The 22,971-nt window shown below is 42.8% G+C and overlaps 1 protein-coding gene across 2 annotated transcripts in view; it reads left to right on the top strand.

Annotated features, from left to right (window-relative positions):
• NRG3 (neuregulin 3) overlaps positions 1-22,971 on the top strand; it is a 395,272-nt gene that overhangs the window by 39,741 nt on the left and 332,560 nt on the right. The window contains exon 1 of one of the 2 annotated variants that reach the window (XM_086899837.1): positions 10,267-10,963. The exons of the other annotated variant lie outside the window; for it this stretch is intronic. Coding sequence (XP_086755963.1) covers positions 10,267-10,963 — 697 coding nt within the window. Of the gene's footprint in view, positions 1-10,266; positions 10,964-22,971 lie in introns of those variants that run through there. 2 annotated transcript variants of the gene reach the window in all.

Raw genomic sequence — 22,971 nt, forward strand, 5'->3', positions numbered from 1 at the left:
CACTGCTGCAGCACCACACTCTCCTGACGAGAACATGGCATTTGTGCTGCAGGACAGAGAGGAACACTAACATGTGCTAACACTGACATCATGTGATGTGCAGTACAAGTCAGTCTTACAAGCACTGTTTTGGGTTTGGACATTTTGCTACAGAACTTCCTGAGCTGGTAGTAAGCAGGGAAATCTGCTGCCTGCTCCTAGAGACAAGTAATCTCTACAGCTTCACGTTAAAACTTGAGCCAGTTCTCAGTTGCTCTGTGAAGCTTGTGAGTAAAATCACATTGGTGTTGAAATACAGAGAAGCTCTACTATTGACCACAGCTGGGACTGTGCTAAGATGCTGTCAAGTTTCTGACATTTAAGCACCATCCTCACTTCTTGAATCTTATGATTGCAACTAAAATGTAGGAAAGCTTAAAAGACAGGAATGTGTTTTTCCATTTGCATAACTTTAATGATCGAACCGATTGAGCTTAACATTTCTTTCAAAGTTCCCACTTCAGCTGGCATTGCTAGTGTTGAAAACACATACATCTCAAAAGTAACATATTTTTGGAAAGTTTTATGTGATAGGAAATGGGGTCTCAAGATGAAAAGTGCTTTTTATCTTAGAAGTAATTTTTATCTCACTTGTGTGTAAGCAAGTGGAGGGAATCAGACTGTGTGCAGCTATTTGTACATGTTTGCCTGCCTGATTTTTCTCTCCCTCAATCAAAAGAAGCTTTTAGGATGAATAAGTAAGAGATAAAGCAAGGACCAGAGGCCAGACACCCTTTTGTATGTTACCTCCTAAGAATTAATAGTGGGACGATGGTGGGGAAGCAATTAAAATTATATCACTGGTTAATCAAAAGGATCCTTAATCATTGAAATCTTCCTTATTATAGAATAGAAAGACAGCTCAGTATTTAAGGACAGTTTGTGTAAAGTCAGTGAAAGATAAATTTACAAAAACTAGGATATCCCTGTGTTTGTGGATGCAGTAGGTTTTCTGAGGCCAAAGGTTAGAGATTTTCTGTTCTTTCTGTATTTGCCTACGTACACTTTTGAATCTACAGATTCAGCATATTTATTTTTAGGGGCAATTTTCTACTAGAAAGCTGTTTGTCACCAGCTGCTTGGGAAAATTTCTTGTAGATGTCAGTGCAGCTCAGCTTGCACAGCAAGGGTTGAGGAATGGAGGCTGAATTTGAGGGCTCTGTGTAGAACATCTGATTCTAGGGCATATCCTCAAGAGTGCAGAAGTAATGAAATCTATAGGCTGATCTTTCCTGCCTTCAAAGGGAGGGTAGAAACTACACCCAGGCTTTTACAATTAGAGAAATTAAGTTCATTATTTAGAAATTAAGTTAAATCATGCAATTGACTGGAGATTTTAACAGAAACAGATGCTCTGCAGCACTTTTGACCACAGATGCTTTATATAAGATGTCCAGATAAACAATGAAAATGAAGATTTAAAGCACTCTGGTTTGAAAAATATTTTGCTGCATTGTGGATGCTGTTATGCTGCACTACATTCTAGGGTAGAAATATAGGAAGTGAAGAAATAGCAGAAGAGAGCATCTTGTGAGGGACCTTGGGGGCACTCATAATTCCCTGACCACAGGTTTGGATGATGAGGGAACTATAAAGTTTGAAATCTTAATTTCTGACCTCTGAGTACAGATTTACCATTCTGCTGAGCTTGATTCTCTGATTATAGAGAGATTGATTGACCAGAGAGGTTTCTCCTTAAAAAGGTTCAATTTCCCAAAAGAGATGAAGGGAAATGTGAATGGCTGTGTAGAACAAGCAGCTGAGCAGTCTGTGAAGTTTAGCCACTTAGCCTTTGATGACAGCTGTTTTAAATAAAAATCTTCTATTTGCAAAAAAAAGAGATACAAAAATTGTGGTCCCAATTTGAGACTGGGAGCTTACATACTTTTGTTCTCAAAAAATCATTTTATAGCTTTCTTGCTTAGGACTCCTCCATGCATCCCAGCTGATGGTGAGAGATGTGCTTCAATTTCTGACTGCCAGAATCTCCTGGTGGGCCATGGATGTTTAATTCAGCCTGAAAATAGGATTCAAAAAGGTTGTTCTGCATTATGTTTCTTTGAGACCCAGGAATATTTGCATATGTATATTTGTATGCAAAACTGAGCTGTGGAATCTCTTAGCAGCTGATTGGTGTCTGCTTTGGAACCAAATGGGACAAAGTTCCACAGCCAAGGGACATATTCACATATTCTGTTTACTCCACAGCTTTAACATCTTCCTTCTCAAATAGAGCTACATTTACACACCAATACATGTCTATTTTTATATACATACACACACATTTCTGAAAGCTTTGCTGCTCTCCCTTTAGAAATTTAATTTTGTCAAGAAAGGGTCTAAAATAAAGCCTTGTGTGACTGAAAATTTGTTTTCTTTAATCAACTATCTCAGCTGGTCTGGTAAAAAAAAACCAGCAACAAGAAAACTACAAAAGAAAACAAACTCTTTCAATAAAGCTTGTATCTATTTGTTTATCATGCTTACCATTATTAAAACATCAGAGTGAGCAAGGTATATTGTTACTGGTATGATATTGCAAATTAAATATTAAATCCCTGATTATTGAGCTGAAGAGAATAACCACCATGACAAAATCTGTGAATCAATGTAGTCATAATGAACACAAAGAAACAGATTACTGTGACTTAGAATTACTAACTGGGATTTTAGGTTACCTAATACATCTCTAGTTTTCCATTGGACAAATCAATGTTAACACCTACAGTGTCCATAAGTGGAAGGATAGACTTGAACATTGGCAATTAATTAGTTTAAGGTTTAATCCTAGTTTGTTTGTTTTTTTTTTAATTTCCTTTTCAACCTGGTAGAGTTGCAAGTTTGGCTGTTGATAACCCTATAGGTTTCAAAATCCTAAAATTTATAGATTACATTCTTAATTTTTTTTTCCTTTTTTCTTTAAACACGGTATTAAATATAGATATTTATCAATTAATTTTCCATTGCTTGTTCTTTTTGTAAAAAGCTGTCTTGCTCTGGGCATTGCTTTACTTCTTATTGTCCCACCCCTGGTGTCTGTCCACGTGCAGTTAATTAAAATCATAGAATGGTTGTGTTGGAAGGGACATTTAAGGGTCATTTGTTCCAATTCCCCTGCAGTGAGCAGGGACACCTTCAATTAGGTTGTTCAGATCCCCATTCAGCCCCACGTGTTCCAGGAGTGCAGCATCCCATAGCTCTCTGGGCACCCTCTTGCAGTGCCTCACCATCCTCAGCGTAAGGAATTTCTTCCTTAGGTCCAGTCTAAAGCTACTCTCTTTTGGTTTAAAACCATTCCTCCTTGTCCTATCACAGCAGGGCCTGCTGAAAGGTCTTTTCCCATCTTTTGAATAAGCCCATTTTCAGTGCTGAAAGGCTGCAGTGAGGTCTCCCTGGAGCCTTCTCCAGACTGAACCAGTCTCTCAGCCTTTCCTCACAGGAGACACGGTCCATCCCTCATCTTCAGGGCAGACGTGCTCTCAGTGAAGCTGTCCTGGATCACTTCCCTGTCCATGTGCCTTAGTATAATTTCTAGGAAGATCTATTCCATAATTTTCTCAGGCACAGAGATGAGGCTTGGCAGAGCAGTAGTTCCCAGAGTCCTCCTTTTCACCCATATTAAAAATGGGCTTCCATTTTTCCAGTCACCGGGAACTTTACCTGACTGCTGTGATTTTTCAAATACCAGCAAGAGTGGTTTGGCAACTACAACAGCCAATTTCTTCAGGACTCTCAGGGCATCTTATCAGGTCCCATAGACTTACCCATGCATGCATAAGTCATACAAAAATGCATTCATAAATGCACAGCAGTGATAATCCCAAAACTCTCATCTGATTCATTTTCCATAACTCTTTATGCTGGTGTTGCTAGTTACAGAAAAGTTCCTCAGAGTTATGCAGGGGCACCAAGAAAAGAGTTTTATTCTGACTCTTCTGTTAAAGGAAAAAACCCATGTTTTTCCTTCATAGTTGAAATCCACAAAGAGTTGAAGTGCTTGGAAAATTTGACTGATTTCATGGATGTCTCAAAGCTTTAAAGATGAAAGATCCAACTTTTCTTCCTGATTAAGCTATGAGAATTATGAATTCCTGTGGGCTTTTTTTACTTCAAAGGGTCACTCAAATATAACTGTAAGGATGAATGCCACAAAATTATTTCCATAAAGTTTGACAGAATTAATTCCCTTTGTTTTATGTGGAAGGATAAAGAGATTGATCCCCTTGGCTTTTTCTACCTGTTTTCTACCTGTTGCATTTCTGGACATTCAGGGCAGCTTTGAAGAGGTTCCTGCAAAACTGCTGAACCTCCTGAAGCTGTTGGAATCTGACATCCAAAATATGCAGCAAATAATATGTGGAAGCAGTCCTGTCTGCACTGGGTACATGGGATACATGGGACAGCAAACAATGTTCAACTGAAAAAGGAAAGATCACAAAGCCTGAAGTATGATATAAATTCACTTCTTTTCATAAGTGGGATCAGGTATCCTTACTGGGATGGAAAAAGTGTAGATTTTCAGGAAATGTGTGGAAATAAATCATAACAGTAAACAATTTTAACTTTCTTGTCTATTAATGCTTCACAGGCTTTCCCACTTGCTTTTGTCATAGGTCTTGGAAAGATGTGAATTTTGATTTAGGGCTTAGTCCAAGGTAGAAAGCAGGATACTGCTGACTCCATCACGCTTTGGAGCAAGCCCTTTTAAAGGCATTTTCATGTTTGCTTTCAATTATTTCTTTCTCTGGCATCCTAAATTGATGTTCTTGATAAAAATCTCAGGGGTTATAAAGGCTTGAAGAGTAACATATTCATTTCTCTTCTGCTGCAGTGGCTTCAGTATGTCACAAGGGCATTGTTAAGGCTAGTCACTATATTTCTCAGTCTGAAATCATTACTATGTCCTTAAAGGAGTGATACAATACAACTAAAATCAAAATTTAAAAAGTACTTGCCAAACAGAATTTATCCCACTGAAATCCTTAGAATTTACTGTCAGTTAAAAGCAGAGAATATTAAAAATTTAGTTTGATGAAGAGTGAGGCATTTAGGATTTCGGTTATACAGCAATAAATTCCTCCAAGGAAAGTATTCACTTTACTAATATTTTCTGACTGAAACATGTTTTGTAGACTTTGGGGTGTGGGATTTTTCATTGATATCACATCATATTTCATTTCATCGTTCCAAACAATGCCAAGATAAATATTTAAATTGTATATATTCATTAGTGCACATTCAAGGGTAATTCTAAATATTTAGTGGCAGCCTTGGCATTTGCAAATTTGCTACACATCACTTGAGTAACCTGGGGCTGCTGGCTCTTGAGGAGGAACCAGCACACCTGTGTGACAGGATAGGTCTACTTTATCCAATTAATTTAGCCACGAGGTTGTTATTCAGAGTTTATATTGCAGTGAAGGAGAGCAGGCTCTTCTCCTTAACCCAAAATTAGGTGTCACTCACCTCACACCTGTGAGGCTGACACAATGCAAAGGAGCAGCCTGCTCACATCTCACATGGCTGCTGTGCTCTGGAGCTCTGCAGTGCATCTCTCACTTGTTGCATCTGTGGGCAGGGGGAACCCTCAACAGCCTGGGTCAGGATTCAGAGGAATACTTCAGGCAGCACATTACAAACAGCTTCCTTAGCCCAAATCCCCCGACAACACGATAGCTGAGTAAAGCTTGGTCTGTCTTGCCTAATGGCTGTTTTAGCAATCAGCATGGGGAGGAGCACTCTGGTTCTGAGCTCTGGTTAATGGCACCACTGGAATGCTGGCTGTGCTTTTCACCTGGAAAAGGGAATACAGTTACATGCTGACCTCAGACAAGAGCAAGGCTTTCCCTGCCTGATGATGACTGTTGACCACTAGGGATCTGTATGATGTAGCTGAGCTGGGGATGAAAGCTAAGAGGAAGAAGTAAGTAAAGAATATTCAAATGCCCTAGTTTGGGAAGCAGCATAGCACCTATTTATATAACCAACCCCAATTCAGGCATCCTTTGGGAAATTCTGTTTTCTTCACCATATCCACCTGCTGAAGTACCAGAACACAGCAGGTGAGGTGGGTGCTGGAGCAACTCACAAATTCAAGGCTGGTGATGCTCTCAGGGGCTGATTACACCACAAAGCAAAGTTACTGTGCAGGTTTTGTTGCTCAAAACCTCAGACGATACTTACATGATAACAAGGAATGTCTTCAGGGTTTTGTAAAGCTGGGGAGGAAAGCAAGGCTTTTAACTGTGTGTGTATGCAGGATTGGGATATGGGCATCCCACATGCATATTGTTTACATGCTGAAATGGATGTAGCTCCATTTCATGGCTCTAGTTTTCCAAATTTGAATTTCTGCTTCTTTTGTTGGCTCTTCTGAGGATAGCTATGCTGGGGTTTCTGGACCTGCTTCCATGATAAGAGTTAAGCAGTAATCTAACTCCCCTAACACACCCACTGCAGTTCATTATTTGAAATAATGGCTGTAGGCTGGTGTGAAGCCAAGCAGGAGCAGCACCCTTGTAGCACAGCCATTATCTGGGCCATGCCTACTGACTGCCAGAGTGGAACCCCCAGCGCCAAACCAAGTGATACATGCACAAATGGCATACCTGTTACATGCTGTGTCTCACCAGCCCTGAAGAAAATACCACTGCTGACTCCATCACAGATAAGTAATTTTAATCCACTCCAGTCACAGATGTCCTCAAGGAGACACTACAGATTTCTTTGCATATTATGAAGAAAAGTCAAGAAAAATAAACTGCATATTGTTTTCTGATCGTGATAAACACATTTCCAGAAAAAGTAAAGGAGTTGGGCTATGATACAAAATGAGTAGGAAGAACTGCAAGTGAGAGCTACCAAATACCTACGTAAATTAGAATTAATGCATGGAACAGATTCAGTTTAACAAGAGTGGGCTGATTTGAGAAACTGATTATGATTTGAATATTAATTTTTAAGGACAGAGAAATAACCTAAAAGCATTCAGAGACTGTGTTTTTGTATACATCATAACATTTTAACTCATGACTAAGTTATTACAGGAAGACATTTTCATGTATTGCCTTCATTAAGGTGTCTGTCTAGATGAATGACTTTTTCTTTTTTTTTTAACTGTAGGATAACCTATTTGGAATACATTTGCATTTGCCATGAGGTTAAGGGAAGCTTCTTTTATCAAGATCCATTTCATATTCTTAGACCAAAGAATTTTCTTTAAGAAGCTAATAGTCATTGGTAAGATCATAATTAACTTATCAGGGTAATGCCTGTTTTTAAGTAATTCGTTTAAGTGAGGCACATGGAAAGCATTCCATAATCAATTTCAAGAATAGTTCATCATTCCTCAATAAGATTGAAAAATTGTAAAAAAAGAAGCCTGAAAATCTTTACTAATAACACAGGAAGTCTTCCAATATTAAACAATGAAATGGCTACACTTGAGTGATCTTAATGGTATAACATCCTGATGTCTTCCATTAGAACCATTGCAAAATTTAGGAGCTGATAGCTTGAAAATCTTAGTGGGGGAAGAAGTGCAGTTGAGACTTCTGAAATTCTGAGAGTCCAGGACATAGTCGTGAGAAAAAGAAAAGCTCTGTGTCTTGTAAGTGTTGTGAAACATTTTTGTTCTTCCAAGAAGCACGGACTAATTATTTGAGGATGAGGACAGAGTGATTCATACTGGGCTTAGTGAACTGCAATATGGTTATGGAAGAGGCAGGATCCAAAGGACATTTGTACAGACAACACAAAGCACATAGCAGGACAAAGGTATTCCAAGCTTAAAAGGAAGGCGAGAACTTTGTAGGACAGGCACTCATGACTGAATGCACCTGGTTCCAGACTTATATAAAATCAGTGAAAAAATTCTCTGGATTTGCAAGACTTCCCCATCATTCTCATTTGTTTGCCTTATTTACCATCCATTTGTGGTTCTTTCTAAGTGCTTTCTCCAAATCCTTTTTCCTCTTCACTAAAGTAGTAGAAATGCCTAAATTCATGTTTTCCAGTGTGGGGGGATTTTTTAAAGTGTTTACACTGTACACTTACCTGATAAGCCACTTCCACACATCTTCCTGATGGCTGTTAGCACAGAACTATCTTAGAGGAGATGCCAAACTCCAGATGGAGTTCTTGAAGTGACAATAATCTAGATATCTAGTTAATGTAATATTGATAATTTCAATGGTATTAACATTCATTCTGGAGAAAAAAAAATCAGGCAGGTATGTTCCAGTTCCAATATTTTATTTTCTCTATTTGTCTTTTTATACACAGAACAAATGCATTTCACAGATTGTTTTGAACTTTTCTGCTCACTTACCCTGTAGAAATACCAATACCTTTAAATACATGACTATGGAAATGATACCTATGCATCAATACCAGAACCGGACACCAATAAGGTAACAGGTCAGAAAATAGGGTTAAAAACGTCTGTACCTGTATAATTCTATAGAGCATTTTCTAAAATTTTGAAAATTGAGATTAAGCCACCTTTGACAAACTGCAGTTAACCCTTTGACCATCGACTTCATCAGCTTCGACTATCCTAGCTGGTGAAATGTTTGCCCAGTAAGTGAAAGCACCCATTGTTGACTACATCGCACTTGGGAATTCAACTTCGGTGTAGACCAAATAAGCCAGAGTAGCTGAGATATCTACTAACAATAGCTAACATCTCTGGCAACCTCAGCATGTGGCCGTGCCATCAATTTCTCCCCAGCTGCTGAAAGAAATGTCCTTTAGTTGCAGGGTGTTGTTGTGCCTCGTTTTTTGTTTTCCTTAGCGAATCCCCTTAGAAGCAAGAGCAAGCAAGTGCTGCCAGTGGACAGCTGTGGGATGGCAGCGGGGGGAGCGAGAGCCGCTGTCCTGAGCCCCGGCCGTGGCTGGGCTCCCTGCGGAGGTGTCTCCTGCCCCTCCCTGCACTCAGGTCTCTCCTGCCATGCAGCACCAGCCTATTGGATCGCTACCACAGGATGGGCTCGGGAGCTTCGCCCCCGCCCCGCACCCCCGCCCCTTTCTCTTTTCTTTTTCTTTGCTTTTTCCTTCCTTTCCTTCCTTTCCTAGGCTCCGTTTGCCGTACCATACACCCTCCCGAGGGGTTTGCCTGGATCATTTATTTATCTGTGCGCATTAAGAAACCACCATTAGGCTTTGGTGGGAGGCGCCTTGCTCGGTGCGCGCTCGCCTGCCTCCGCGGCGCTGCCAGAGGAATACACAATCGAGCCGAAGCTGCAAGCTTGGCAGGAGCTGCCTTTGCGTGCCCATCTACTTGCCGGATCCGTATATTTTTTTGCCGACTGGGTCGTTGCCGCTCCCCTCCAGGGTTTCATCTTAATTTTTATTTTTTTTGCGTGCGTGTGGATTATTTAAATTTTTTTTTTCCTTTCGATTTTTTTTTTTTTTTTTTTTTTTTTTTTTTCGGGAATCCTCGCCGGAGTTTCGATGCCGGGCCGGACTTAGCGCGGGCGCGGAGGAGAGCAGCGCGGAGCCGCGCCGAGCCGTGCCTCCTGCCCCGGGCCCCGCCCGCGGATCGGCCTCCCTGGCCCGGCGCCGGCCGCGGGTTGGCCGCGGGGCCGCGGAGTGGCGGGTGCGCCGCGCCGCCGCCTCCCCGCGGAGCCGCCGAGGGATGCTGCTGCGCCGCGGCCGGGCATAGGCAGGAGCCGAGCGGGCGGGGGAGGGAAGGAAGGAGAGAAAGAAGGGAAGAAAGAAAGGATCCCCCAAGCCCCGAGGGGAGAGGAAAGGCGAGAAGGTGCGTGAATGTGAAGGAATGTACCTGCCCGTCGCCGGAGCCGCGCGCTTGGGATAAAAAAAAAAGAAATAAACCGAGGAGGCTGATCCCTGCGACTTACTACCCGGAAAAAAAAAAAAAAAATAAAAAAAAAAAAAAAAGAGAGAGAAAAGGAAAAGAAAAGAAAAGCCTTATAGCGGAGGGACGAGAAGAAGAGCGACGAGGCTGCAGCGAGCAGCGCTTGAGCCGGGCGCCCGGCGGATGGCGCGGCCGTCCCGCTGACTCCGCGGCCGCGGGAGGCTGCGCGGCGCGGCGCGGGGCATGCCGTGCCGGCGGCGTGACTGAGCGGGGCGCTCCCGCCGCCCGCTCCGCTCCGCTCCGCTCCGCACCGCGCCGCGCTCCCCTCCGCTCCGCTCCGCCGCATGCCGCCGGCAGCCGCGGCGCGCTGATGCCCCGGGGCCGCGGCGGCGCTGCGGACGGCCCCTAGGATGAGCGAGGGGGCTGCCGGCGCCGCGGCGCCCGGGGCGGCGGAGGCGGCGGCTGCGGCGGGGGGCCCGGGCGGGGATGGGGCCGGGGGGCCGCCGCGGGAGCTGCGCTGCAGCGACTGCATCGTCTGGAACCGGCAGCAGACGTGGCTGTGCGTGGTACCCCTCTTCATCGGCTTCATCGGTCTGGGGCTCAGCCTCATGCTGCTCAAGTGGATCGTGGTGGGCTCCGTCAAGGAGTACGTCCCCACCGAGCTGATGGACGCCAAGGGCGTGGGGCAGGACCCCTTCTTCCTCTCCAAGCCCACCGCCCCCCCCCGCGGCGCGGAGACCACCGCCGCCGCCACGCCGCGGCCGCCCAGCCGTGTCAGCCCCCGCCTCACCACCATGAGCCGGGCTCCCCCGCGGCCCCCCGGCACCCGCGGCCCTGCGCGGGGCGGCCCGCGGCCCACCGCGGCCAGGCACCCCGCGTCCCCGCACACGGCACCGCCCGCCAGCGGCCCCCCCGGCACCGCCGGCCGCGGAGCCCGGCCGCCGCCCGCCGCCCCCAGCACCCCGCCGCTGCCCGCCTGGCCCACTGCGGCACACGCTACCTCCTCCTACAAGATCTACGTCCACGACTCGGCGCCGTCCTGGACCTTGTCTCCCTTCCAGGAGTCCACCACCACCACGCCGGAGGCCAGCACGACCCCCAAAACCCGTAAGTGTCGCCGGCCGCCCCGCGCCCTCGGGCCGCCCGGGCCGCGCCTCGCCCCGTCCGGAGCCGGCGCTGGCCGAGCGGCGGCGGGGTCGGGCCGGGGCGAGGCGTCGGTCGGAGGTGGGCGCCGCGTCCTTCCCGTGCGGTTTGCTGCCCTGCGGGAGGCCGGAGAGCTCCGAAGTTTGCGCTTCTTTCTCCCTTCCCTGCTTGCGCCCCCTTTTACCCCCGGCAAGTTCCCTGCCCGCGTGATGGATGTTGAGGCAGGAGCAGCCATTTGAGCAGACTGCTTTTCACTGTGGTTTTAGGAAGGCTGCAGACTCCCTCCTCCTTTTCCCCTTCTAGACTGCTCCGCGAAAGGTCCTTAGGAGATGCTGGGAGGTGTCTGAGCGAGAGGGACCAGTGATGCCCCCCCTCCGTGAGGGGCAGTGTGGAGAGAGTGGTCTTCAGCAGGTGCGGGCTGGATTGTGCATGTGTTCTCAGTTGGGGACGGAGTTTGGCTTCCCGCACGCTCGTCTGCCTCGAAAGGAGGGCGGGCTCCGCAGGGATGCTCTCCCCGTCCCGGTGCCCGGCTCCTGAGGGAGCTGCTGCCGGCTCCGCCGGGAGGGAGCCCGGGGCACCCCGCGGCTGTGCGGACCCATCCTAGCGCTTGGCCGGCTCCCGTGTGTAGCCACGGCGCCGTGTTGCCGTGACTATTTTTTTTTTAAGCAGAGGAGGGGGCTAGTTCTCCGATTGATGCTTGGTGGCTGGTTCTTCCCACCCTCCCAAGCGCAAACCTAAGGATTCGGGCTAGAGCTGAAAATCCATTTGGTCTGGGTGCATCAACTTTCGGCTTCTCATAAAGGTTACTTAGGACAAATGCAATTCTTTGACAAAAGAACTTCTGTGCGGTGCTATTCAGTGAAACGCTCAATTACGCTGCATTATAGTGTTCTTCTGCGCTTTCTTGGATGCAGTAGAGGAAGTGGAAAGCCGGGTGTCCTCCATTAACTCTTAGCTGCTGCTGCTGCTGGGAATGTCAGTTCAATTGAATCCCTTTCACAGCCCGGGGCTCCCCTTGTGTATGCTGCTGTAGGGGTGTTCTGCTGGAGGATTTTGTCGGAAAGCAACACGAACTTTATTTTGTCTGTTCAATCTCTCTGTTGATAAGCGCCGGGACAGGGAGGATAGGCAGTGCAAGCTGATCTTTTGAATTGACAAAATTGGGAGAAGAGCAGCAAATTGGATGTGTGTGTGTGTGTGTGGGGGTGGGTGTGCAGGTGGCGGGTGGCTGGGAATGATTACGAATGAAACTATCACTAAATCAGAAGAGCTAAGGAGGCAGTATCTCGTTTCGCCTGTGTCTGCCACAGTAATTGAAAAAAAGCAGAAAAGAAGCAGCCCTTACAGGTGTGTCCAAGCCTGCACGTTCTGTAGCTACAGCCTAAGGTAGTTGGAAGTTACCAGAAGGAGAATCATTTGTGGAGCTCAACACAACCTGTTTCACTCAGGTGTAGGGACCTGTGTAGGGCACTTCTTAAAAAACAAAACAGCAGATGAAACCAGATTCTCAACTCATACGTTTATTTTTAATTTTTGTGTGAACAAGATGTACTACGTGGTTCTTCAGACTGCTGTGACCTGTGTGTATCTGCCTGAGCTTGCCAGGTGGGATCTAAATGTTCCCTTGCAATCTCTTCCTTTCTCCCCTTTCTGTCTCGGTGGATATGTAAGAGAAGTCCACAGCAATTTCCGCCCCTCTAGGCTGTCTCCTTACAAGGTAGAGAAGGCAGGAATATCCTGATTAATAAATAATGTTCAGCTGGCAGGACTCTCCTCCATGCGAGACACACAAAGGAAGAAGGAAAAAAAGGACAATCTTGAAATGTTCCTGGCAGTTGCAAAGCTTTCTAAATGTTTTTTGTTTTAGGCAGGCTGGTAATACCTTTTAGTTTTACAGCAGGGTGTTTCCCTTCATTAAATGCAGCTCGGTTATAGGATGGAAATGCAAGAAGTGCAAATCCAGCAGAAATTGACCCTGTTTGGGCACATTGATAGCAGAGCTTATCATTAATGGAAGATTAAATAGATTACATAAAAAAGGATTTGAATTTGTAGGGCATATGGACATTTTTTTAAAGCCTACAGCTGTACTCTCCTGATACATATAAGCATCTCTAAGGATACATGAAAAATTCTTTGAGGCTGCAGTATCCGCTGAGGGGAGAGAAAGGAGAAATGCAGTCTTTGTGCTGTGAACTGCTGACATGGTGTGACCCCAAAGCAAGTATCTGCATCTGCCACTAATAGCTCTCAGTAAGAAGGGGAATTTTTCTTAAAAACAAATTCATCCTAATTTCCCAGGTTGAGCTGCATGTTCCTTCTGCGCCCGTCGTTCCAGCTGCTATTGAAATGAAAGTCATGGATCCTGCTGTACTTTGTGAATACAAATCTGACAGGATGAATCTCAGGGCCCAGTCTTCAAAATAGTGCACACCCTTGTGTCATCCTCTGGCTTGGCAAGGCACATATGTGTGGGGAGTCATAGGTTATTTAGCATTTCACGGGTTTTAAGAAAAGAAGCAGCTATCTTTATTTATACTGGTTTGTGTTGTAGTTTGTTTAGTTGTTTTAACATGCTGAAACAGGCTCAAAACAGGACTTAGGGAAATGGAAGGCAAATCAGGAGTTATTTCTGTGGGAAGCCAGATGATTGCCCACCTGAATAAGTGTTGGTAAAGCCTTTTCTCGGTGTGTGTATTCATCTGAGGAGATGTTGTGAAATCTCTCTTTTTTGTGGGTGTGCATAATGACAATAATTCTTGGTTGTGTTTCACTCAAAGTCAAGCTATCTGTTAGCTGTTTTGAAAGTTCTTGATGAAGATCCTTCAGGTTCTGACTAAGCAAAAGCCACTTACTCATCAAATCTCTCTCTGTATCTTGTGTCTGGTGTGTTTTCCATGATCACGTATGGATTATGCCTGTTCAGCCTAAGCCTCTTCATCCAGTGCTCCGTGAAAAAGTCAGTCACTGATTCAGAGGGATAGTCCAGCCTGTAGATCAGAGAAATCAACCAACAGACTGGAACATGCTAGTGAGGTTTTATTTTTATCAAGCCATTGGTTTCATTTCTAAAGAGTCATGCCCTGATTTTTCCAATATGCATTTTTCATGGTATTCTGGGTCCTTCAGTAATGTTATTATCCTCGAATTGAGATACTGTACTTAAAAGAATTCCTGTGTGAATTCAGCTATGAAATAGCACTGTGGTTTCTCTCGTGTTCACATGGCTAAAGGCTAATGCAGAGAACTGAGGTCAGGCAGGTGGGGCTCAACTAATGCATAGTAACCAAGAAAAGAGATGTTACAGAACACTTAATCAATATATCTTGTGAAGTCCAATTGCAACCCTTTTTTTTGGGAGTCTGAGTAGACTTTGATTTCCTGCTAAAGATTTTTTTGGTCCAGTCATTTATCCTCGTCATATCTCTGACTGTTTGTTATGCGCAGCATGGGTTCAAGTAACAAGCATCTGGCAGATGCACTGCTACCAGCTCTGACATTTTGGTAAAAGCTCTTTGTTTTATTTTGCACTGACTCAAGTATCTTTTTCACATTAAGGATGACACTTAGATGGAACTGCGGGGTTTTCACCAACTGGAGGGTGTTGTGGGAGGTGCCAAACCGTAGTAAAACCAGACCTACTCTTCTTCCCAGAGCTCTGAAGCATTCTGCCAGCGAGTGACTGACATGGACCGCGAGCACTTGGCACGACGAGCGTGAGCTGTCATTGAACCGAGGGAAGCACACGTGACTGCGGAGCACGTGCCCTTGGCATTAACTGAGATTAATATGCCACTTACCTACCAATTCTAAATGCTCCAAAAGCTGTTGAATTGGAAAAAAAAAAATATATATATACTGAGGCAAACAACTGGGAGTTTTAAGAGAGTTTGCTTCTTCTTCATTCTCACTTATTTTCTATTCAGATACCTTCAGTCAGTATCACAGACATGATTACATTGTGTTTCCCATCTTAGATACTTGTTGACAGAAGGCTGCCATCAAGGTAAAGATGACAAATGCAGATGTGTAGCCACATCACTGAAGTAAAAGTTATTGTAATTATTTTATTTTTCATATTTTACAGCTATACATACATACATACATATATATATGTATGTGAAACTTGCTTCATCTGTTTCAATTAAGTTGGAGGACACCAGACTGAATTCCGTTTCCCATTTTTAATCTTCTTTATAGTTAGGGACTAGAGCAGCTATTGCTGAATTCATAAAGAAGTGGAATATTCAAACAAGACCCACTCAGATATGTACATTGATTCTGTTCAGATATATTTCTTCTCTCTTCCCTTCATTAACGTGATTGTTGGAATCCTATGACCTAGAAGAGCTTGCACAGCACTGGCATGATGAGTGGGAGGGACATGGCTAAAATTATTCCATGCTGATTTTTAACCCTGAAGGAAAGTCTTCTGGGGGGGCTGTAGAGTTTTTCATTACATTGATTAAACCTGTGATCACTGAGGAAAGCAAAGCCTTTCATTTTATTTGGCATATTTTCTTTGCATCTATTCAAGGACATTATGTGATATATTGTATGTTGACAACAGAATACCATTATTAAATTACAGTATTGATTCATCGCAAAGGATTATGCTAAAGTAATGTTGATGGTTTATATAAACCCACAGAAAATGGAAATTAAAAATTAAAGCAAAAGACCTGTCTCTACAGTATTGTGTCTAGTGTTGCACAGTGCATTTATATATGACTCATTGCTTTGAATGCAAAGCCCAATAAACACATGGATTTCTGGGGATTTGGCCTTGACTTTCAGTTTCATAGCCCATATGGTTTCCAGGAAGTACCTGAAACTACCAGTGTTTGGTTTTGTTGATTTCTCCTGTGATTGTTTTGGAAACAAGCTGCACAAGGAAAAGTGCCTAGTAAAATCATGTGGGATGACTTGGTCACAAGCATATATAAATAAATCCTTTAAAGCAGAGGCTTATTTGTCTCTGAGCCTGGTGGTTTCTTTTCGAGCTTCTTTACGTTTGAACAACTTTGCAATACTGTGCACACGTGTGTGCTCACACAAAATTCAAGCATGGATTTGTGCATTTGCACAGTGCCAGTTTTTGAGGAGGATTGGGATCTCAAAGCCTGTAGCAAACCCAGGACCAGCCTTTGGCTGCTTTGGTTCTGATGCCAGTCAGTGTGGTTCTGAAAAGAAGCCCAGAGGTTTCACTGGAGCTAATTGCACTGAATGCCAAGCTGAAGTACATCTGTTTTATTTTGTAAGTCTCCTTCAGGTTCTGCTCTGTGGAAGGAGTTTGTAGTCACTTTTACTATTAAGTACAAGTACTTTTTTATTATTATTTTGCATTACTAGAGTAGACAAAACACAGTAGAAACAATGAAATCCTTTGTGTTATGGAGATGTTTTCTTCCTCCAAGGGACTCAGTTCTTGGCTCAATATGGTGAGGGTTGGAAGTGTCATTTAATGGGACAGCTGTGCTTCAGATCAAAACTGGGGCTGTGTTTTCTCATGGCTCAGCTGAATTTCCAAGGGGGACAGCTCATAACTGTGCTTTCTTACTTTTACCTTCCCCCTCATGGCTGACCTCAAGCTACTCCACTGAGTATCTTCACTGGAGGACAGGAGCTCCCTGTGAGGGTGGAGAGAGGGCATTTCAAACCTGGAAAAGACAGAGGATGAACGTTCAGGTGGCTCCTGAGTAGCACAGAGAAAGTAAATGCACACAAGTGCTTTTTGAGTGGGTTTCTACTTTCTGTCACACAGGTTTCTAGGGTCCCTTGGTAGAATGCCTTCAAGAGGAAAAAATTGAATAAAGCAACCACACTAAGGAATTTCCATGTCTTTTTCATGGAAGAAATGTCTAGTTGGATCAACTCTTCCTGGTGAAATTTGGAGGTAGTGGAGAAAAATATATTAACTAAATGCGTATTGCTAACTGTTTAAACGGTTTGTTTCTGTTTTTCAATATACTCAATATTACTCTAGCAATGTTTAAAAAATACAGATAAAATAATTCTTCCAGTATTACGTCTTTTCCATCCTCTAAGACCAGTGTTTTGGCGTTTCAAAGTTGTGTTTCTCATGTAGCATTTAAATAAGAGGATTCCATGACTTTCAGGTCTTTTTTACAACACATTACTCCTGATTCCTTTCTGGGGTTTTTTTGGTGTGGATATGTTGACTGCTGACTGTAGGAGATAAACTATTCAGCTTCAAAGATAATTCACTTCATATCATGTTGAGCAACCAATTTTGAAGTCCAAATTGATTTATGTTTTTTCCTCTGAGTGATTTTATTTTTTCTTATTTTTGCAGGAGTTAAAGATTTGGGGAAAGCTCAGGTAGAATGGAAGAGGCTCCCTGTCCAATAAAAACATAACTGGGTAAAAAGATAAAGTGAAACTTTGGTTTGGAATACCTGAATTCTGCTTTGGCCCTTGTAAAATCAACCCAGAAACCTGCAGTCTCCTCTTTTTTCTTTAACATCTTTTTGTTTGTTGGTTTTTGGGTTTATGGCTTTTCTTTTTCTTTTAAAATTTGAATTAATCTCTTGGTAACTCTAAGGGCCCTACAGCTGTGTCCCATCCCCGCCTGCCACTTGTATTTTCCTGTCATAGGAAAGATGCACGTTAGCAGTGCAACATGGTAGGTGCTCTTTGTAGAAAGATTAATTAGTGTTTTCATCTTGTATGAAAATTCAGACCTTTCACAGAGGCATTTGGTAACTCTTACAGTAAAGCATTGAGGAAAAAATATCCTGATAGTATTCTGTGTAGATGTTGTGCTGAAGAAGTTTATGGTCTTTCATTTTTTATAATGAGATTGCTGTATGGCCAATTTTTGCATCCATTATAGGCCCGGTTTAGGATGTGCTAGTGATGCATATTCTGTTTTGTAGAGTTATGGATCTGCAGAATCAGGGCCAATTTATGTGAACATCTGTGTGATTAAATGTGTTAGTCTGTCTTAGATTGCAGTGTGAGTGCTTACAAAACATGCCTGTGTAAGTAAATGTACATCAGCTTTTTAAAAGCTGCCAGCATTATTTAAATGTGCTTATTAGAACTGAGTCTCCATTAGAGCATTTTCTTTTTGTGTCTGTGTGTATTCTTAGCACTGCCTTGAAAAATACACCATTATCCTGCTTACCATTTTCCTGAAATGACTTCTGTAGTAAAATCTTTGTGTTCTGGAGGACTGTAGTTGCTTAGCTGTAGACTGTGACAAGACACGTGAGTCATGGATCTTATTACATGTCACTTTTAAACTATTTTTTTTTTCCTGATTTTTGTTTTTCATTATTTTTGAGAATATCTCTGGTTTTGTAGTTTTTCTCTGTGTTATGTTCTCAGCTAGATATATGCTAAAATTGACTTTTTCATGAAGATTATAGATAGAAAATGCTTTCTAAAACATTAGAGATGGTAAGATGTATTTTAAGATCTAGTAATTTTCTGAAACCAAACTTATGAAATAAACTTCACATTGTTCTTTTCACAATGTCATTCCTGTAAAAGTTCAAGATTCTACTTCAGCAGGAACTGAACCTTGCTTGCTGGCTGTTACCAGATAGAGGGGCTATAGCACTGTGCAACAGCAAACCATTAAACTAGTATTAATAGCAAATAGCCTCTTTTCCAGAGCTGAGTATTCTCACTGATGTCAGACCTTGGAAGGCAGGGATTGAGATAAGGTGTGTTCCACCCTCCCAGAAGGGTGCTGCTGGTCTACTTTTACTGCAGTGACAAGTGGTTGACAAGGAAGGTTGAAAATGTTCATCCTGAATTTGCTGTGCTGCTTCTGACTGTAATCAAGGCTTTAACAAACCCCAGGGACTTGCACTGAGAAGTGTTGCTAGCCTGGAAAAGTGTGCTGGGTTGTGCAAGGCTGATGGTTACTTGTGTCCTCCAGGTCAGTGCATGGGAAAAGAGCATTTCCAGCAGTGTGCTCAGGGTGCCTCAGAGCTGTAGCTAACTGCCCTTCTCAGTGGCTGAATAATGCCACTGAATATCAACAAATACGTGGGGAATCTTTGTTTTCTCTCTATGGTGAATTACAGTACGGTGGTGAGTGGGTTATCATTGCAGTAGAACGAAGCTAGCCCAGAAGCTTTGACTAGGAATTGATTCTGTAATACTTGCTAAAAACAATCCAGTGGTTGTCTTCCAAAGCAGTTGCTCTGTTAGTTTGGGTTTTTTTTTTTAAAAAGTAGTGTTGTGTGGAGAGAAAATTAATTTTCTTGTTCAATCTGTGAGTGAATTCAGAAAAGAGAAGCAGGAGGTTGGAAACCCAGAGATAAACTGCACTGAACTGGTGTGGTGATTTTCCTGCCAGGCTTTGCTCTGCCAGGATTCAGTGGGCAGTGGGTTCAGGAACTGAACTGAGGAGATTATTCTGATGAGTGTCAGTGCTCCTGATTTAGAAGGGTAAAGGTACTTTTATAATTATTTCATCAGTAGCTAAACCACATTAGTCTTTAGCCTGAGTTCTGGCCCAGATACATAATGTCAGAGTGGTAAAAGTTCAATCCCCTCAGGGTTTTTTGTTTGGGTTTTTTTTTGTAACAACTAGAAAGCTTAAATGTAATGCATAAATAAATACATCAATGACTTCTTCCTCAAGCACATTGTGTTTCTTTTGCTTTTAGATTTCAATCTTTATTTTATTACTTATTATAATAGAGCATACCACACATTTCACAGGGTCAGCTGCTTATTTATAAGCTATATCTCAGTGTAATAAAGTTGGTTGTAATTAGTTTTCATCCTTAAAAGAACGTTAGTCAGAAAAATACAGGTTGGAAATCAGAACAATTTATAAACTATACTGTCTTAACAGGTGAAATTAATTATTAATGCTGTTTCTGAGATTCTAGTATACACACTTCTAAAATCACTGATTATCTCAAGGTAATGACAGTCAAATGATGCAGTCTGCTGCTGGCTGAGGCTGTGCTTCTGCAGCAGGTTGGCTCAGTGCACATGGGCTCTCTTTCTACCCCCTCTGCTAGGAGCTTGTACCTTTGCCTCAACTGATTGCCTTCTGAGCTGAGGGCACCTTGGTGCCCCTCATCACACAGCCAACAGAGAAGGTGCAGCATTCCCAGGATAGTCTGAGTCTCATTTTTACTGGGAGGGTGAGCACTTGCTGTCACCTTGCCTTAGAGAGGAAGGGGTGGGTGGGTGGGCAGCGGAGGTGATGGCGTGAGCTGTGCCCAGGCTGCCCTGGTCTGGGGAGACACAGCCCCTGCCTTGTTCTCTCCAAACACACAGAAAGAAAGAAGTGCTTCTAATACCTTTTCATATCTGCAGCACATTCTTTACACAGCCCTACTTAGTCATAAATGAAAAGCATCAATGGTAACATAATATTTTAAATTGGGTTTAGAAGTATCTGCCTGCAATGGGGAATTCTTTCAGGTTTTAGTTCTTGGATGGCTGGATTTAATCTGAATATGTGAAGCTGAAATGCTAGTGTGTGATATGTTTAAGAGGAGAAGAGTTTGATGCTTGAATTGTTACTTTAGAGGTGGCTGAAAAGATTGCTTGCACCTCCTGGATTTCAGTATTTGGGTGCACTACAAGGCTTGATTGCACCTTGTGTTTGCATACATTTGGAAAGCTGTCCTCTGTCACCTTGGCAGATGTAGGGGATTTGTAGCCAGACACAGCTTTGCTGCTGTAAGGTGGATCTGTAAATATGAACTGAACACACACAGATTGAGGAGCTACTGAGCTCCTCATTCCTGGTTTGTTTACACTGCATGATTTAGAACCATGAACAAATATTTATTTAAATTTTAGAATAATTAAAATACATTTACCCCTGATTTTAACTGAACACTTGACTGGTCAGTGACATACCTGTAGAAAATAAATTTATGTATTGGACAATGTATTGAGCAGGTGTAATGGTAAAATTCCTTACTAAAGAGATGGTGGTGGGTAGAGTCCTACAGTGAGATTGAGATAAGTTAGGTGATCTAAAGATTAATAACTCTTGTGAGATGTTTTATTTGCACACTCTGAGAATTTTGGCTGCTTAAAAGCGGTGTGGGTTTATTAGGGAGCTTATTTTTTTTAAAAAAAAAATGCTATTAAGAAGATACTGTGAGATTATATCTAATTGATTAGATACATTACATTTGAATTGTTTAATTAGATACTACTTTCCTACCACCCCTTAATATTGTAATGTTCTCTTAATGTTTTTTTCACATTTTTAATCCTGTTTACGAATGGAATCTATATGGCAGCATAGACTCTTGGACTTATTTTTCCTAACAAATACTACTTAACAACAAGTTTTCTATATTTTTGTGTGGTGGAGTAGAATTAGAATCTGAGGAACTCGTGTAACTGAGTAGTCAGTGGGAGCTGCAGGCTGGTCAGCAATTCTGTAAGAATCACAGCAAGAAGGAGGATAGACCACAGGCACTAGATTGAATGTTTCACATGAGAACTCTTCATTGAGACGAATTTAGAGTCCAAACTTCTTCTGAAGTTCAGTTCAACTCCGCCTAAACAGAGGTTGGGATAATCAAAACATAAATGAAGGCAATCAGGAGGCATTAAATTAAATATATGTGACACGCAATTTCAGTGGTTGCTATGGGAAGTGAGCTGACGTGAAAAAACCCCCAGCAAACCCCAAATCCCACATGTAAGAGCAGAGATCCACCGATTTCACCTTTCTGTTTGTTACTTTGTGTAATGATTTCATGCATTACATAACGCAGTAACTTTTCCCACCGGCTCCAGAAAAAGCAATCTCCGGGTGCGTAGGCGGAGATCCTTCTCTGAACACAGCGCTCAGGCGTGAATAAACCACGCCACGCTGCCTGCTCTGCAGCTCTGCCCTTTGCTGCTACAGCTCAACAAAATCACCCTCACCTTCCCCTTCCACCAGAAAAAAAAGTGGCTTTAGCAGTGTAGAGCTTTTCTGACAGTCAGCTGCTGCAGAATGATTTCTTTCTCACTAGCCCAGCTTGCTTATTGGTCTGCTGTTCATCCCAAAAAGTTGTTAAAACCTCAATGACAGTAGAAGATTTGAGACTGTTGGTTACTGGAAGTTAGGAGATGAGTAGTGGTCTCTTCCTCTTCCTCAAGCTCAGGTTTTCTTATTTGTGAAATAAGTGAAATAAGGTTTTCTTATTTGTGAAATAAGATGTGGTAAATACATACAGATGAGAAGTGAGGTGTGTATTAATAAATATGCAAAAAATAAGAAGGAAATATACTTCACAAGTCTTGTTTTAAATTTCAGAAAGTACCTGATATCCTTGGTTGTTCTGTTGCTTGAGTGGCTGATAATTTCCAATAATTCACTGACAGTGAAATCTATTGGACTTAAATACAAAAGAGGAAAGGACAGAAACTTCTATTCTTTTGGGTGATATAAAAATATATCTCCAAATATAGCCAAGATCTGTCCCCATATGACAGGGCTGTCTCTGACAGAAGGGCAGGGCTGTCTGTGAGACACCCTAGCAAGCCACTTACTCTAGTTAGTAATTCTTTATTTTTGTCCTGCAGTGAGTGGAATCAGGTTTGAATTTGGGACACTCATTAGGCCAAAGCCTGCCATTATGACAACCCCATTTAAATCTTTTTAGCTTAACTTTATAATCACTTGTCACTGGGAATTTTAGTAACTACTATGTCTTATATTACTGTCTTGTTATATTTTAGAACCAAAGTGTTATTGTTGCCATATCTCACATCAAAAGGAAGAAACACTTTCAGTATGGTGTAGTCTTCTATAGATAGAGTCAAAATGCTCTCTGAGTAGGTGGGATCCTAATCCAAATCCAAACCCAATGAGATAAGTGAGAATAAGTGGGCTCTAGCTAACATTTAAAATAAACAGTTACAAAGGAGTGACTTGCTTAGCCTAGTCTGTTGTTCTGCATTTGCTCATAGTTGACTTTTATGAAGTGTAACTATGCTGATCTGTAGAAAAAAAAAAGTCT

The sequence above is a fragment of the Cyanistes caeruleus genome, chromosome 8 (assembly GCF_971803275.1).
Source record: "Cyanistes caeruleus chromosome 8, bCyaCae1.hap1.1, whole genome shotgun sequence".
Taxonomy (NCBI): Eukaryota; Metazoa; Chordata; class Aves; order Passeriformes; family Paridae; genus Cyanistes; species Cyanistes caeruleus.